The sequence below is a fragment of the Aristolochia californica genome, unplaced genomic scaffold, assembly GCF_029961685.1.
Source record: "Aristolochia californica isolate CCGP_79_NKW_82.1479 unplaced genomic scaffold, dmAriCali1.0.hap1 SCAF_4, whole genome shotgun sequence".
NCBI classification, from domain to species: Eukaryota; Viridiplantae; Streptophyta; class Magnoliopsida; order Piperales; family Aristolochiaceae; genus Aristolochia; species Aristolochia californica.
Window position 1 is genome coordinate 7,757,943 of NW_027182103.1, and position 16,903 is coordinate 7,774,845.

The window sequence follows — 16,903 nt, forward strand, 5'->3', positions numbered from 1 at the left end:
TAACCACACAAGTATCTGGGTGTAGGTTGCTTCCCTCTCCGGGCTTGAGATAATCCCTCTAGTTATTTGGACTCCTCCCAAGTTGGATTATATCAAGCTCAGCTTTGATGGTTCCTCGCTTGGTTATCTTGGCCTCTCCAACTTTGGGGGAGTTTTTAGGAATGTCTTGGGGAGACACTGGTGACTTATGCTGGGCCTCTAGGTATTTCTGACACCTCTATGGAGCTTTGGGCTCTCAAACATGGCTTGCTGATCCTCTGAAGCAAATTCCAAGGGCAACTTCACATTGAAGGGGACTCTAGCAATGTTATTACTGGTGCTTTGGTGCCAAAGATTCCCCTTGGTGTCATTAGCCTACCTTCTTCAAAATTCAAGATATATCTCATCATGTTGTTTGTAGATGGACTCATGTTTATAGATCTGCCATTATATTGCTGAGGGAGGGGCCCTTCCCTTTTTGTCGTAATTGCCTCCGGGCCTTTTCATTGAAAAGGCGCCTTTCTCGAGAGTTATTTTATTAGCACAAGCCAACTCTATTATAGGGGCTATAGGAATTACTATATTGGAGTTTTCTTAACATGAGCTCTTGTGTTCAAGTCTCATAAGGTGCTTGGGGTAGTATATATGTGGTCTGCCCTATATTTAAGGGAAAAAAAAAGAATCTATCATGTAGGAAGCTAATAGAGTTTGGCTATTTGTGTTGAATTTCTAGAAAAGAGAAAAAGTTTTATTGACTTGTTGTAATCTGAGTACATGAGCCCCTTTTTATAATAGAGGAAAGTAGTAGAGTCCAATTACAATTAAACTACCTTTGTTCCAATTACATCCAAAGTATAACACTTAAAGATAAGTCCTAGCATAATTAAACAACTGAACATAAATGGAAGACTGATATAACTAAAACATTTTTAAATTGACTCTTCTGTGTGTCTCCTGTAAGACTTCACCATATTAATTCTGGCTCTATGAGACTTCTTCCTGTGAGAGTCATGTAAGAGCCTTCCATATCTTCTCTTCAACACTCCCCCTCAAGCTGGAGTTTATAACTTCACCAGCTTGTAATGAAAAAGATTCTTGGTCTTCAATTTTCTTTGCTGCAAAAAATTCTTCATAGATACAATAAACTTCATCTTTTGTGCTCCTCCTTTCTAGAATATTTTGGTCACATAAAAATTACCACAACATGTGGAACAAAATACCTCTTTTTTGTATTTATTCTTCTACTTCTCCCCTTCAAGCTGGGGAAAAAAAAAAACAGAGACCTGGCGTGGACAAAACACAATATGGGAGAAGAAAATCATTCCTAGCCGTACGATAAAACTCCATGCACTAGTCAAAATAGTCATAGTTTGAAACACACTTTGCTCAATTTTAAAAGAAAACTAGCCCAACTTTAGGGCTTAAAAAAGAGACTACTCACTTTTTAAGGGTAGTTCAAACACAAATCACCTCTTGGGTGAAGAATAAGAAACTTGACCCAAGCTAGATGTTGGGCATACTCCTATACTTTTTAGGGAGTGGGACTAGGCATTTCTTTGAAGTGATCACAACACAAGATGATAAACTGAAGAAATACTTGAGGAAAACAACTTTTGCCAAAAGGAGGCGATTATGCAATACTCATATCTCCACAGTGACCTTTTTTTTTTTTGGAAAACTAGGGGAGACTATACCGGTACAACTTAATAAACTTGTAAAAGTATAATTTTTTTTCATAAAGTACTTCTTTTGAGGTAAAGAATTTGCTAGATTTTGGAATCTGTAATCTAGCCAAACTAAGTGGTATTTCTTTTTGGGCTTGCATGACCATTGACTCTTCCAAGATTAATATCTTCATATTAAGAACTCAGATTGAGAATTGGTTGAGTAGTTAAGAAAATAGACTTACAGATTTTTCTTTTGATATATAATTTTTCATATAAAGTCTCATTCTTGATGGCATAAAATAACTCGAAATTTGAAGCGTTCTGTTGTTGTTTGAATCTCTCTTGCAGTCTGACCTTTGCTGTTTCAAATATTGATTTATCTTTGTAAAAAACTCCGATTGCCAAAATTCGTTTTGCTTTGGAAAGTAGACTCGGATATATTTCTGTCAATATATAATTTGAAATATGAAAAGCTCAGTATTGAAAACAACAGGTATTGGAACTGAAAAGAGAAAAAAAAAAGAATACGAACCTAAACTACTAGAGATGATAGATCAAAAAAGGATCACATTATCTCTGTGGGTTGACCATGTGAACTCACAAAACCTGCCCTGATACCATGTTAAATTTCTGGCAAAGAGAAAATCTTTATTGACTTGTTGTAATCTGAGTACATGAGTCCCTATTACAATTAAACTATCCTCGTCCCAATTACACCCAAAGTCTAACACTTAAAGATAAGTCCTAGTATAATTAAACAACTGAACATAAATAGAACACTAACATAACTAAAACACCTTTAAATTGAGACTCATCTTTGAGGCTCTTGTAAGACTCTACCATATTAATTCTAGCTCTATGAGACTTCTTCCTATGAGAGTCATGTAAGAGCCTTCCATATCTTCTCTTCAACAGGATTTTCTATGGCTTTTGCTATTGTGCCTCTCTTATGTATTAAGGTTTGAGATTTTTTTTCTATGCTACACAAAAGTATTGCTGCTCCTGCTTGCTTATTGAAATCGATACATAATGTCAATTATTTAGCATAGTTCTCAATTTTATTTGATGACAATATTTTCCTTGTGCAGTCCAGAGCATCCATTGTTCAGGACACGTGGGAGGTCCATGCTTAGTGGTGATAGGCAATCATTGAGAGAATATGCAGAAGGAATGAGTGCATCGAGGTTCTTACCTGGACTAAATTTTTGTTTCCATTCCAATCATCTATACAAGTCTCTGGAGAATTTTTAGCCCTTTTTTCTGGAAAGGAGATGAAGTAACTCAAGAAGACCTTGTCTTGTGCACCCTTGTAAAAAGTTGAGATCTTTTCAATAGCTGACATTTTGTTTTTAGAAGTATCTTGATTTCTGTTTAAGTTTGTAACGCATAAAGTCATGGTTCATAATGTGTTCAGTGTGAAACTCATTTTCTCATAACATTCCTGCAGGTCGGATGGTGCATCTTCGCCAGACACTTGCAGGATAAGAAGACGGAGCATTAGCATTACTCCCGAAATTGGTGATGATATTGTGAGGTTGATGCTACCCTTTAGACATGTGAATTTTTTTCAGTTTTACTCATTTTGATATATTTAGAAATTGTTAGTTCTGTCCTGTTGTTTGCAATTAAGCTTTTTCTGACATGTTCTATTCGTCATCTTGTTGGTTGGGTGACTTGGGTGTGTTTGGCTCAATAGTCTCATGGGGGGTTTTTATTGTCAGGTAAAGGGTGTGTGAGTGTGTCTAATCAACATTTGTAAAAAAATCATCTTTTTGGTTGGTGGTAACTATATATAAAGAAAAAAAAACTCTTTATTGGTTGGTGGTATGAAATTATTCAATTAGCTTTACTTTTGTGGGTTCTTTAGAGTGAGAAAGCATGAGCTTCCATTAATATTGTGAAATTTTCAGAACAGAAGTGTTGGAGAGATTAGGCTTTTGAATCCCCTCTCTCTTATCTATAATTTAAACAGTATTTAAAATTACAATTAAGTCCATGTTTCCTTTGAACCTAGGAATCTAGTTTCTATAGAAAATACTTTTCTAGAATATTAAACAAGCTAAAGAAACCTGAAATATAACTTCTAACACTTATCAAGCTAGAGTTTTTTTATATATATTTATATTGAAACCCTTTACTCTCTAATGCGGCTTCCTCACACAAGCATGTGATTTGGAGCCAAAGGACCAAGTCTCAAGTTGGAGTGTATAGCTTCAGATTATTCCTCACCTTAGCATATTAAGACTGTGTTTCAGCCCAAGCAACTTGGATGAATCAGACAAAACTTGCACAAATTCCAAGGGGCTGGGCTGGGTTCACCATGAATCTCCACTGGATACTGGTACTGATCAAAAGTGGAGAAGAAGCTGAATCTATTGAGCAATCTCTGAAAACCTGTCATCTGCTTGAGAAGCAGCTTCTTGGTGAATCAAGCTTTTTTATCCTGTGGTAATTCTCTCATATATTTATAAGCAAAGCAAACTATTTTTGGTTCAGCAAAGGTCTTTTTGTTTTCAATGGATGATTTCAAATCCAAGTCATTTGGGGGTGGGAGGATGCAGATGGAGAGCTACTGAAACATGTTACCTACTTCTGGGTATTATTGAGGTGTTACAACACTTCTTATACTTTATCTGTTTCAGATGGCTAAAGAGAGAGATGTAATTCAAAGAAGGGAAATCTACCAGGTCCTCATAAAAAAGCTAGAGCATCAATGACTTAGAGCTGCAGAGGAAGAGGAGGGTTAAGCTTCATGGTTTATGCTATTGAAGGAAGGATGAAAGGCTCCTTCAGGAAGAACTTAGGCCCAATTGGCTAGACAAGGACTGCTCGAACTTAGGCCCAATTGGCTAGACAAGGACTGCTCGGGACACTCGACAGAGATGACCTGTCCAAGCTGGCTGAACAGATCATAAAGCTGTGAATCTGTGATGTTCCCCTCCAAGAAAACATTAACAATGAAGAAAGATAATGCCTACGTATATCAGAAGATGATTGAATGGCATTATCTTTTGAAGTTGATAAGTTAATTAACTGATCCTGGCGACATGCTCTGATACTATTTCAAATTTGTAGAACAAGTAATGGAGAGATTAGGGTCTAGAGACCCCTCTCCCTTGTTTATAACTTAGATAATATTCAAAATATAAGTCCTTTTAAACCCTATGAATCTAGTTTCTATAGAAAAATACTTTTCTAGGATATAAAGTAACTCATAAACCTAAAATTATGACTTTTAACAAATATTATGAATCACTAGTGATTGGTCAACAATAAGACCTTGCATTGAGTTTTTTTATTACTTTCTTATTCATCTGTGTTTGATTTTCAAAAAGAAAATGATTTATGTATCTGCAAGTTAGATAAGAGTTTCTTTCTATGGATTACAATTTCTGGGAGGACTAACCTCTTGAAAGAAAATCTGTTTTTCTTGTCTTTTTATGTTCAATTGCTTCATGTTTAGTTCGACCTCCTCATTTTCACTAATTTGTATGTGTCAATATTGAAGCATTTAATGCCTATGTGGTTTGCAAAATTTGAATTTTTCTGATAAAATATGAGTGAAAATATTGAGAGAAATAGGGTTGAGAGAGAGAAGAAGAATAGAGGATGCGGCAGCCTTTTTTGAGAAGGCTTAAGCTCTGGATTAGGGTGAGGCATGATCACCACCAACCCTTTTATATTAACTTAAGTAGGTTGTAGAGGAAAAGACTCTACCCCTCTGACATACACACCTTATATCTCCATATAAACGAGTCCAAAAATTATGAAAATTGGCCCATAGGCATTTCTAAACTTTTTGAAACTAATGATACTCTTCTATATACAATCTGAATATTTTGAAATGACCAACATACCCTTCCAATACATTTAACAATATGCTCACTGTGAAATTGCGAAACATATACATATACGTATGTGTATATATATATATATATATAGAGAGAGAGAGAGAGAGAGAGAGAGAGAGAGAGAGAGAGAGAGAGAGAGAGAGAGAGAGACTCCTCTTCCCTCTTTATAACTTAAAATTAAATATTACAATAAATATCCCTACTCCTTTTAAACCCTAGGAATCTAGTTTCTGAAGAAAAAAGCTTTTCTGAAAAAAAAAAAAAACTAAAATTTCTAGCTATTAATATTAACTATTGAATTATTCACACCTCTTCTCAAAAAAAAATATTAACTATTGAATTATTCAATTCTGTCTGAGTCCGATTCCATCCTAGATGTTGTTTGAGTTTCTTCTGATGTAGATACTTTTTTAGCTATCTTCATTGTTGATTCATTAAGGTCATTAGATACTAATATAGTGGCCTCACTTGATGCTCATTCAACTGTGTTCAGAGCTGTGCGGGCGATGAATGAAACACTAAAACAAAATCGTCTTCTGAAGGGACAAGTTGATGAAGGCTCAACTTCTTTTGCTAAGAATGACAAAAACAGTGTACGTTCATTTCTGCCACAGGTCTGGTTTCTGTAAGTTTGTTCTCTGTTTTGACTTCGTAGGGTGTGTACATGTCAATTTTGCTCTTATGGGTTATTGTATTTTCTTGTGCGTGATATTGTTGTAACTAGGTAAATCCTTAATGTCAATTTCAGCCCTTTCTAACTGGAATGGCGCTGTTGTCTTCCTTTTCTGTTTAATGTGTTCTATTAATCATGTTGATATGATCCTAATGAGCAATCTGGCGCTCTGCTTCAGGCATCGAATTTTCCCTTTGATGGTCACGGTGAAGCATCTGGAGAGAGATCAGCTTCCTTTGATCTTTTGAGGGAGATTAATTCAAATCAGAAGGCTATATCATTACCTTCATCTCCTCATGAATTTAGGGGTCAGACTTCTGAAAGAAGTGGAACATCAAACTTTCTTGGTAATTCTGATATGGTCTCAACATGGAATAAAGTGCTACAGTCATCATCCATCCTTAACAGGCCCTTGTTACCTTTTGAAGAATGGAATATTGACTTCTCAGAGCTAACCGTCGGCACTCGTGTTGGAATTGGTGAGAACAATCAGTAGTCTTAAATTTGTTTCTCATATCAAAGTAAACATGTCCATTTTAAGGCTTTCTCGAATTACTTTACTTTTCTGGTCTCCTATTTCATTGACATGGATGCTGTGAAACATGAAATTTCCACATGTATCTATGTAGTCTGATAAATGTGCAAGAAACTGAACAAAAGTTTCTCTTACTCATAATGGTTTTGGATGGAAACTGCAAGGCGAGAACTGAAAAGGATGGGATAGAGAAGAATAAAAAGAGAAAAAGGAAGTAGTGGTTGAATATGCTTTTCTTTACCTCCACTATATCCATAATCTAGTAATAGAAAATTGACTGATTTCTAATAAAACTCAATTCCATTATTTGAAGTTCACTCAACTTCTTGCTTTACTTGAATTGAGTTTATTCTCGTATGTTTAATTCTGCTAGTGCTTGGATTAATGAGTGTAGTTTATTTGTTTACTACTTAGATATGTACTGAAAATTAAAATATGCTCTGTGTGGATGAACGAAGAGAGGTCATGCTGACATTTCTCATTAGGCTAGAATGACCTGAATCTACAAGAAGCACATATTTAAATGCTTTAGTTCTTTCTTTTCTCCTTTCTCAGGATCCTTTGGTGAAGTTTTCCGTGGCATATGGAATGGGACAGATGTTGCAATCAAAATATTTCTGGAGCAGGATCTGACAGCTGAAAATATGGAAGATTTCTGTAATGAAATATCAATTCTAAGGTCCTTAATTTTTTAGATCTATTCAGTAGCTCAGTAGTTCCTCTGTATCATCCCTATTTTAGTAACTTTGCTCTGACTTTTCCTTTTTTCGTCTGCAGCCGCCTTCGGCATCCAAATGGTAACAATCTGACCATATAATAGTGCAAATTGAGTTCTGTTTCTGCATGGATTCTGTTATGGTCAGGTGGCGCCAACCCTGCGCCTATACCCCAAATTGGGCCTCCACGGGACCTCAACAAATTTCTTTTTGATTTGTTGCGCATTATTTCTTTTTCTTTTATGCAAATTTTTGCTTTTATGGATAGTACACAATAAGTATATATTTCAGTAGAATATCTTTGAAGTAATTGCATTCTATTGTGCAGTGATACTATTCCTTGGCGCATGTACTCAGCCACCCCACCTCTCTATGGTGACTGAGTACATGGAGATGGGATCTTTGTATTATCTCATCCATATGAGTGGTCAGAAAAGAAGGCTTACTTGGCGGAGGAAATTGAAGATGCTCCGTGATATATGCAGGTTTGTTCATATTGTGCAACTCTTGTTTGGATGTATTATCCATCATCTTCCTTACTCTGGATTCAAACCGACGGACTTGTCTTATTATTATTTGTTGTGTTTTTATTTATCTTTTTGGTATATTTACATGGACATGAAAATAATGCTTACTTCTTGTGCTCCCAGTTTTTTGTGCTAGTAGGATATTTACAAGGTCTTTGAAGTCAGCTTATCTAGGAATATTTTTATCAACTTCTGTATTAGACTGGGATATTTATCTTCTGTTATTGAAGCCGCACAATTGGCTGATCTCAGTACATTATCCATGTGTGTTGAGAACTAGCCATGATCTCCTGATAGATCAGCCAATGCTTCCAAAGAGGTGGCTTGGTTGTGGAGCACCAACTAATAACATTGGTAGAGTCTCTCAATCCTAAGAGATCCATTGATGGGAGCTTTTGTGGATGATGAGGCGTTGCCTAAAACTGTGAAGTTCGATAGTGGTAGAGTAGGAGGCAATGGAGATCCCTTTGTGATTCCTGAAGGTGTCACCAATGTCCACAGGAGCTAGGTTTGCACAAGCACTCCCATAAAAAAATTAACTTGACAACTCCTCTTTGCAGGGGCTTCATTCCAGGTTAGTACGGTACCAGGACGTTGACATTTGCACAATAAAGCATAAGTTATTCCTGATTATTCCCCCTGTCAAAGACTCGAAGAGCTTCTAAGTATTGGTCCAGGATAGGATGCTTCTTGAGATAATTTTCAGCGACTCTTTCAATGCTACTTTGCTTGTTCTCAAAGCATTTGAAGTTCCTCTCAAGGCACAGACTCCAGGGAATATGAGCAATGCAGCTTAAGAGGAGAGTTATACTGAGCTTGGAAAGACCAACACTAGAAGACAAAGTAATAAGGTCATTGGAACATTGGGGGAGACAGGCCTGAATACCTATATACCCAAATTCTCCAGGCAAGGGGCTACGAATTAGCACATGATTGATACTTTCGTCTTCAACTTCACAAAGGGAGCACAGTATTGGAGGTACATCTGGTCCCCTTTTCCTTAGGTTGTCATATGTGAGAATCGTTCCCCTGGCTGCACTCCAGATGAAGAATTTATTTTTGTGGTGGGGTGTGTGTGTGTGTGTGTGTGTGTGTGTGTGGGTACGTTGGCCCATCATTTTGGACACTAATTTGGTGGATGGGGCCTTGCCCCTTTTCGATTTGAAAATTGCTTGCTTGGAGGAAAGGAATTCGGAAAGAAATTGAACCATGGTGGCCGGAAATTAAGGTTGAGGGTGCCATCGGGTGGAGATTGGTTCTCCCAAAGTTCATCTAAGGAACTGGTCAAAGCAAAAGCATGCTGCCGCCACTGCCCAGCATGCCTCCCTCCTCTCCCAAATTGCCCAACTGATCTTTGCCGAAGAGTATATGCCCCTCACACCTGCTGAATTTGAGCAAATGTTTTTGCTAAACAGTGAGCTATAGCAGCAACTGGAAACAACGGGCTCAATACAAGTGGCTGGCTAAGGGGAATGGTAACACAAATTTTTTCCATTGCATCGCCTTAGTCAAGTGGCATGCTAACCGGGTTACCTCCCTTTCTATCAATGGGGAGTTAACCTTGGATAGAACCAAGATTCCTAATAATTTGATTAGCTCTTATGCTAACCTATTCAAAGAGGAAATAAACACAATTCTTTCAGATCTCGGCCACCTTGGCGAGTTTAATGGAGCTCTCTTTCTTTGAAGAGGAGGTTGAGGAAGCTGTCATCCATGCCATGTGATAAAGTGCCTGGTCCGGATGGCTTTAATGGATAATTCTACAAAATGGCTTGGAGCTTCATCAAAGGGGATGTTCACCAGTTTTTGTCCCACTTCTATGATAATGGCATCAGAAACAAGGTTGTGTGTGCGATGTTTATTGCGCTGGTCCCCAAGAAGAACCAGGTTGAGTCCCAAGAGATTTCAGGCAAGTAGCGTTGTCTCAAGCCCATAAAATGTTATTGCGAAGCTGTTAGCTAGAAGACTAAATGTCGCTATTCACATGGTTACCTAAGGAGCAGCGTGCTTTCTCAATGAGCCGGAATATACTCGACTTGGCAATGACAATGATTGAGATTATTGACAGTTTGAAAAAAGAAAGGGGACTGAGGGTTGCTCTTAAGCTTGAGCTCAAAAAAATTTTTGATTGGGTCAATAGGAACCTGCTGGATTCAATGCTTGAAAAGATGGGGTATTGCCGAAAGTGGAGATTCCATGTGAAGAGCTGTTTCACGTCTGCATCCTTCTCCCTTCTTCTTAATGGCCCAGCTTGCGCTTACTTTAGAAGTACCAAGGGCATAAGAAAGGGGACCCGCCTTTCTCCCCTTCTATTCAATGTCATTGGAAAGTCTCTGAATGGCTTAATCCATGTGACAAGAAGAACTGGGTGACTAGAGCCTACTTCGAGAGCTACAACTAGGGGTGGCATTGAAATGAGCTGGTTCGCGAGCGGCTCAAGTTCGGCTTGGTTCGATTCGATTTATCTAGATCTCGAACCGAATTCAAGATCCAAATAAGGCTCATTTGTGTTAACGAGCCGAACTCGACCGAACCATGGTTCGGTTCGAAAGCTCGCGAGTTGGCTCGTTAACGGGCTCAAGAGTAGGTAGCGAGGGGGGGAAAATTCTTCCTCCCCTCGTCACCGTCGAGCCCCTCCCTTCCGCTGCTATCGCCATCGATAGCTGCTTGCCGGCCACCTCTGTCGCTGTCGGTTCGATTTCTTCCTCTCCTCATTTGCCTTCGCCTCTGTTTTCGTCGTCACTGCTAACCCCCTTCCATCCATGTCGTCCGTCTTGGCGGAAAACCAGAGATACCTAAGTTAAGGGGAGAGATAATCCCCCCCCCGGAAGACGATTTCGCATGTGCGAGATCATTAGCAAGTGAAAAAGAAAACTTTTTCTTAAACTCCAGTTGTCCCTTCCTCATGGCTCTTGAAGAAATTGAAAAGACATTTTAGTAGAAATATGTTTCTAGGGACTATTATTGCCTCATGTTTTTTGTAAACATTTTTTAATTGAAAATTCTTATTAAAAAATCATATAATTTTCTAAGTAAGATTTTCCTGCCAAGATGGGATAGAAAACTGTATAGAAAATTTTTCAATAAGTATTTGCAAGTTGATGCTGTAATACTTTTAACATGAGGCAATTTTCCCTAGAAGAGGCAATAAGAGGTCCTTTTAACTTTCCTAAGAAAATTTTAAAATATTTCTTGTAATTTTCTAGTAAGTCACTCAATAGTAATAAGATTTTATTTAAAAGTTTTTTTGGAAATATGTATCATAGGAAAAGCATTTCTAGTTTTTCCTAGAATATAAAATTTCAACCAAGTGCATTAAGGAGGCCATAGTAAATTTATGGCTAGATTAAAAAATTAAAAAATAAGCTAGACAACATTTGCGGTAAAAAAGATTAATATTGATGCGTTCTGATCCATTATTGAGATTCAATCCCAAATCTCCCCTATGATTCTTTTTTTAAAATGTATGCATAATTTTATATATAATTTATTTGACATATATTTTATGTATAGTATTAAATGTAGGTTAAGTTTGAACTCGGTTAAAATTATTAGGCTCGAGCTCGATTACAATTTTAGGCTAGAGGCTAGGGTCGGCTCGAGCTCAAATTCGAAATATTTAAATCAAACTCTACTCGAACAAGGTTCGGACTCAGCTGGATTCGATGCCTCCCTTATGTCCAATTTTAAGTAGAGGTCATGACCAATTTTATGTAAAATGTATGCATAATTTTATATACAATTTATTTGACATGTATTTTTAGAAAAGTTTTAAATGTATGGAGCTCGAACTCGAGACATGTATCTTTTGAAAAGTTTTAAATGAATGTTGAAGCTCGAGCTTGGCTCGAACTCGGTTAAAATTATTGGGCTCGAGCTCGATAACAATTTTAGGTTCGAGCCTGGGCTCGGCTCGAGCTCGAGTTCGAAATATTTAAATCAAGCTCGGCTCGATGCCACCCCTAGCTGCAACATATACATACCCATTGTCCAATTTACAGATGACATAGTTGTCTTCTGTGAAGGACACGAAGACCAAATTGTGAGGATGAAGACAAAACTTGAACTGTTTGAATCAGCCTTCAGCTGGAAATTGGATGAAGTCCTCTCTTCAGATTAACATGGACAAGGAAGAAGACTTGCCTCAATCATTGGATGTGAATATGCTACTGTTCCTGTGACTTATCTTGGTCTTCCCCTTATTGTCTTCAGACAGATAGGCAATATGCTACTATCTTTGTGTCTTATTTGGGTCTTCCCCTCATTGCCTTCGGACTGCATAAGCATCTCTGAACTTCGGTGGTTGAGAAGATGGAGCTTCAACTCTCCACTTGGAAGTGTAAACTAATTGAAGGCTGGAAGATGTATTGTGTTGAACTCCTGCATTTGGGGGTCTTCCAATGTATTTTCCCCCCTTTTGTACTTGTCCAGGTTGCACTGCAAATAAGATTGAGAGAATTAAGCAACGATTTCTCTGGAAGGAAGTCTCTGATGGCTTTAAGCATCACTTGACTGAGGTTTGAATCCAAGAATACAGGAGGGATGGGAATCTGTGCTACCAATCAGGCTATGTTGCTTATATGGCACTGAAATTTTAACATGTGCAAACAGGCTGCTTGGTGAGACATCGGTGCAAAGAAGATGGGTATTCAGAGCAATACTTGGTGTCTGGATGGAGGAAGGAGGTGAGGGCTGTCTGCTATTTGGTATTGTATCTTCCCTTTGTCTGCCGCTTTTAAAAAAGGAGATCAAATTCTACGTTTGTAGGGGTGACTCAGTCAAGTTCTGGGGTGATTGGTGGCTGGGTGAGTGCTCCATTCAGGATCCCCACCAGCTTCTCTTCAACCTATCCATGAAACCCACCATAAAAATTAATGAAGCAAGAAGGATGGAGTCTCATAACATCTGCTGGGATCTCCGTATTTGCTGGGGCATGAATGACGAGGAGGCTGCTGAAGTTAGGAGACTCATGGGGGAGCTAGATTGCTTTAGCATGCCCAGGCAGAGTGCGGACAGAATGATTTGGACCCTTGATGATAGTGAAGAGTTTATTGTCTCATCAGTTCTTGCGAAGATCTGAGGTTGGAATTAGGTTGTGAAACGACATGCTTCTATTGTCTGGTTTACATGGTTTTTCAAGTCAACTTTTGAACAATATTTTGCATAGGCATAGGGTTTAGGGTTGGTCTAAGGTTGCATAGACATAGTTCCTATCTCCTTTGAAACATCTGCATAAAGATAAAAATGATGTTTATATATATTTTTCAGATAAACAGTGTAACAATAAGCCTTTCAGATGTTTCTTACACAAAAACAATGAAAAGCATGACTTTCATGTAGTGAGCATCAATCGAATGACTCTCAACAATTGAAGTTTTCAAAGTAATAAAACATCTATAGCAGCACTCTTTAAGTATAGAAAAGCATCATACTTCTAGTGTCTAGAACCTCATTGCTGCCCCATGCTAATGGACTTAACGGTACTTAATAAAGCCAATTTCTTTGGCATTGCTGCGGAAGCACTGCCTGCAATACATCAACCCATACTTCCTGATGAGCCCATGCCCATCTCCAAAGACCCGACATGCACTTGAACCAGCGCCATAATTTTTTGGATGAGAATTCCACGCATTGGAATGACCCATCTCTTCAATACTCCAAAGAAAAAGATTTCAAGAACGACGTCGCAAATGTCAGTTGTGAACTCGTTGCCCTTGTGCACAAGAAAAGGGGGGAGCACAAGCAACAATAGGAGAAAAAAAAATAATGTTTACATTGTGCCCCCACTATATATATGAGGGCGGATCCAATTCGAAAGGCTATTTGGTTCGAAACATGCAAAACAGCTATCTCCCGCTCCCCGCTCCGCTTTTTTTCCCGTTCCTGCTCCCTGCTCCCCTTTCTTTCCCTCTTTTTTCATTTCTCCTCTAAGCCATAGCTTGCCTCATCCCTCCCCATCGCTGTCGACTCCCGCAGCCTCGCCTCCCTGTGTGCTTCCTCCTTCACCCTCGCCCTCGCCCTTGCCTCCATCTCTTTCTCCGTCGCCCTCGCCTGTGTCTCTTCCTTTGTCTCCCTTGCCCTTGCTCTAGCCCTTGCCCTCACCCTCGCCTTCGTTCTCGTTTTGCGCCATTGATCATGATCGGACCGTTGAGATAGCCGTTTCGCATGTTTAACACCAAATAGCCTTTCGTATTGGATCAACCCTCCTATATATAGTCGGGGCACAATGTAAACATTATTATTTTTCTCCTGCTGCTGCTTGTGCTCCCCCCTTTTCTTGTGCACAACGACAACGAGTTCGTAGGGCTGATCCAATATGAAAGGCTATTTGGTATGAAATGGCTATCTCAGCCATCCGATCTTGATCAACGGCACGAAACGAGGGTGAGGGTGACAGAAAGGAAGCGACGGAGGCGAGGGCAACAGAGGAAGAGACAAAGGCAAGGGCGAGGGCGAGGGTGAAGGAGGAAGCGCACAGGGAGGTGAGGGCGAAGCTGCGAGGGCGACAGGGAAGGATGAGGTGAGCTATGGGTTAGGTGAGAAATGAAAAGAGAGGGAAAAAAAGCTGAGTGAGGAGCGGGAGCGTTTTGCGCCATTAATCATGATCGGAGGCTGAGATAGCTGTTACACATCAAGTAGCCTTTCGAATTGGATCAGCCCCCCCCCCCTCTCTCTCTCTCTCTCTCTCTCTCTCTCTCTCTCTATATATATATATATATATATATATATATATATATATATATATATATATATATATATATATTCAAAGAAACTAGCATGTTTTAAACATTTTGTATAGGTCATTGTAGCTTGTTTACAGTGTGATAGTGATTTTGCCTACTACTATAATGAAAATTAAGATAAATAGCCCTTTACTGTCTTTGAGTTGATGGTGTCTAAAGATCTATGATTCAGATTGGATTATCTAAAATAAAAAGCGGTAGAGTTAATACTTTATTGGATTTCTCTTTGGACCTATTTCTATTTTGTTCGCTGAGAGTCAATTTGTTATTTATCTCCTCAAATAGTTATTCTTTCTGTGGAATGATGTGGGTTAACTGGGAATGTTATTTTAGCCAAAATACATAACACATTAATACAGCATTAGAGGCACTAATTTGCTGCAATCTTGCCGTACATTACGGTTATGGTGGTTAGATTTTAATGGATGATAATGGAACTGGTGGGAGTTTAAAAGACTTGGAAAATCTGATGGTTTTTTTGCCTGTTTATTTGTTATAGGGGGTTAATGTGCATACACCGGATGAAAATTGTTCACCGTGACCTGAAAAGTGCAAACTGTCTCGTGAACAGACATTGGACCGTCAAGATCTGTGATTTTGGGCTATCAAGAGTAATGACTGATACCCCAATGAGGGATTCCTCATCAGCGGGAACTCCTGAGTGGATGGCTCCTGAATTAATACACAATGAACCGTTTACTGAAAAATGTGATGTATTTAGTCTTGGTGTAATAATGTGGGAGCTCTGCACTCTAAATAGACCGTGGGAAGGTGTACCTGCAGTACAGGTAAGAAAACTTCTTGTAGTTTGCTTGCTTTCAAGTTCATCATTGAAGACAGTTATAAAAACTAGTTTCAAGTAAAGTTTCTTCAGACAAAAAAAGATATGAACTAATTGATTACCAAAAATTATGTGTTGGTTTGCTGGAGTGTGATCACAGGGAGGCTGCTGAATGAATGTTAATGCTGCTATGAGACCTGCACAATCTGCAAACTTGACATGTTGCTTTTTCTTTGAAAGATATTGTGATTTTGGTGATTTATCGAACTTTTATTTCTGTACAGCCTCCCTGCTCTGTTCCATTTGACAGCAGTGTGAACTTTCTAAGACAAGTTTAGAATCTACTGGATGATTGAACTATAGGGTCACTTATTCTGCAGATATTTTTAGAAAAAAACAATGCTAAAGTTTGAAAGAATTTTATCTTCTTCAGGTAGTTTATGCAGTCGCCAATGAAGGATCCCGTCTGGAGATTCCTGAAGGACCCCTGGGAAAGTTAATTTCAGGTCTAGTACAACTTCAGTTGATATCCACATTCTGTACTGGAGATTATTATATAAACCACAACCATCTTCGAAAAAGAACATGTAAACCGTTAACCATGTTTCTGTGATTGCAGATTGCTGGGCGGAACCAGAGGAGAGACCAAGCTGCGAGGAAATTCTCACTCGCTTGCTTGATTGCGAGTATACTCTCTGCTGATCTGATGTTTGTGTGGAGAGTGATTTGTGAAATATTTGGACGTGTGAATCGATTTAAGTTGTATAGTCATCTGCGTGTTTTCTGTATTCGTGTAACACATTTCATTAAGCAAATTTCAGTTTTACACCACTTCCATCCCCCCAAGGCTGATAATTCTGTAACGCTTTTAAAAAAAAAAAATGAAAACAGAAAAGAGATACCGTGGCGAGAATGCAGCTTACCTCTGACACAACTTGACAGGCAAAATTCGAAAATTACAAGGTCTGAAATGTCTATTCCGGAACTTTTTTAAACAACATTTAGGGCCGTGTGCGCTTAGCCCCAAGGCCATAGGGGGCTGCAGACTTCGTTGGCGTGTGCGCTTGCTAAGGGGCCTTCTTTGAAGCGCTCCTAGAAATCCTTTCTTTCTCGTCCACTCAAGGGGGTGCGGACACACCTGCGTGGATTACAGGTGACGGTTACAAGAATGGTGGGGAAGTGAACGGTACCTGACGACATTAAGGGTCCTGGTTTTTCTGACTTTTCCAGTCTGAGCTCTGAAAGGACCGCTTTTTGGCCCTTGGATCTATCAATAGAGGGAGCAAAAAAGGGGTTTTGCTCCCCTTTTTTACAATATGAAGAAAGAAATAAGGGTCGAAGTTTAGACCGCTCACAGTAGTTCTACCTACAGACGTTGAGGGCACAGCGGAAACTGATGAATTTTGAGTGTTGTTGGGCATGGTGAAGTTT

The 16,903-nt window shown here is 38.9% G+C and overlaps 2 protein-coding genes across 7 annotated transcripts in view; one reads left to right on the forward strand and one right to left on the reverse strand.

Annotated features, from left to right (window-relative positions):
• LOC137961973 (probable serine/threonine-protein kinase SIS8) overlaps positions 1-16,303 on the forward strand; it is a 32,621-nt gene extending 16,318 nt beyond the window's left edge. For 4 of the 6 annotated variants that reach the window (XM_068808645.1, XM_068808643.1, XM_068808641.1 and 1 more), the window contains 10 exons: positions 2,735-2,830; positions 3,094-3,180; positions 5,991-6,111; positions 6,349-6,649; positions 7,261-7,384; positions 7,483-7,502; positions 7,750-7,906; positions 15,191-15,479; positions 15,906-15,978; positions 16,092-16,303. In XM_068808645.1, the coding sequence (XP_068664746.1) occupies positions 2,735-2,830; positions 3,094-3,180; positions 5,991-6,111; positions 6,349-6,649; positions 7,261-7,384; positions 7,483-7,502; positions 7,750-7,906; positions 15,191-15,479; positions 15,906-15,978; positions 16,092-16,174 (1,351 nt within the window). In that variant the 3' untranslated portion in view covers positions 16,175-16,303. The remainder of the gene's footprint in view (positions 1-2,734; positions 2,831-3,093; positions 3,181-5,990; positions 6,112-6,348; positions 6,650-7,260; positions 7,385-7,482; positions 7,503-7,749; positions 7,907-15,190; positions 15,480-15,905; positions 15,979-16,091) is intronic. The other 2 variants (XM_068808647.1, XM_068808646.1) reach the window with 2 other exon arrangements.
• On the reverse strand, positions 13,423-13,593 carry LOC137961974 (small ribosomal subunit protein uS14-like). The gene has a single exon (XM_068808648.1). The coding sequence runs from the start codon at positions 13,591-13,593 to the stop codon at positions 13,423-13,425; it is 171 nt and encodes a 56-aa protein (XP_068664749.1).
• Positions 16,304-16,903: the final 600 nt, after the last annotated feature.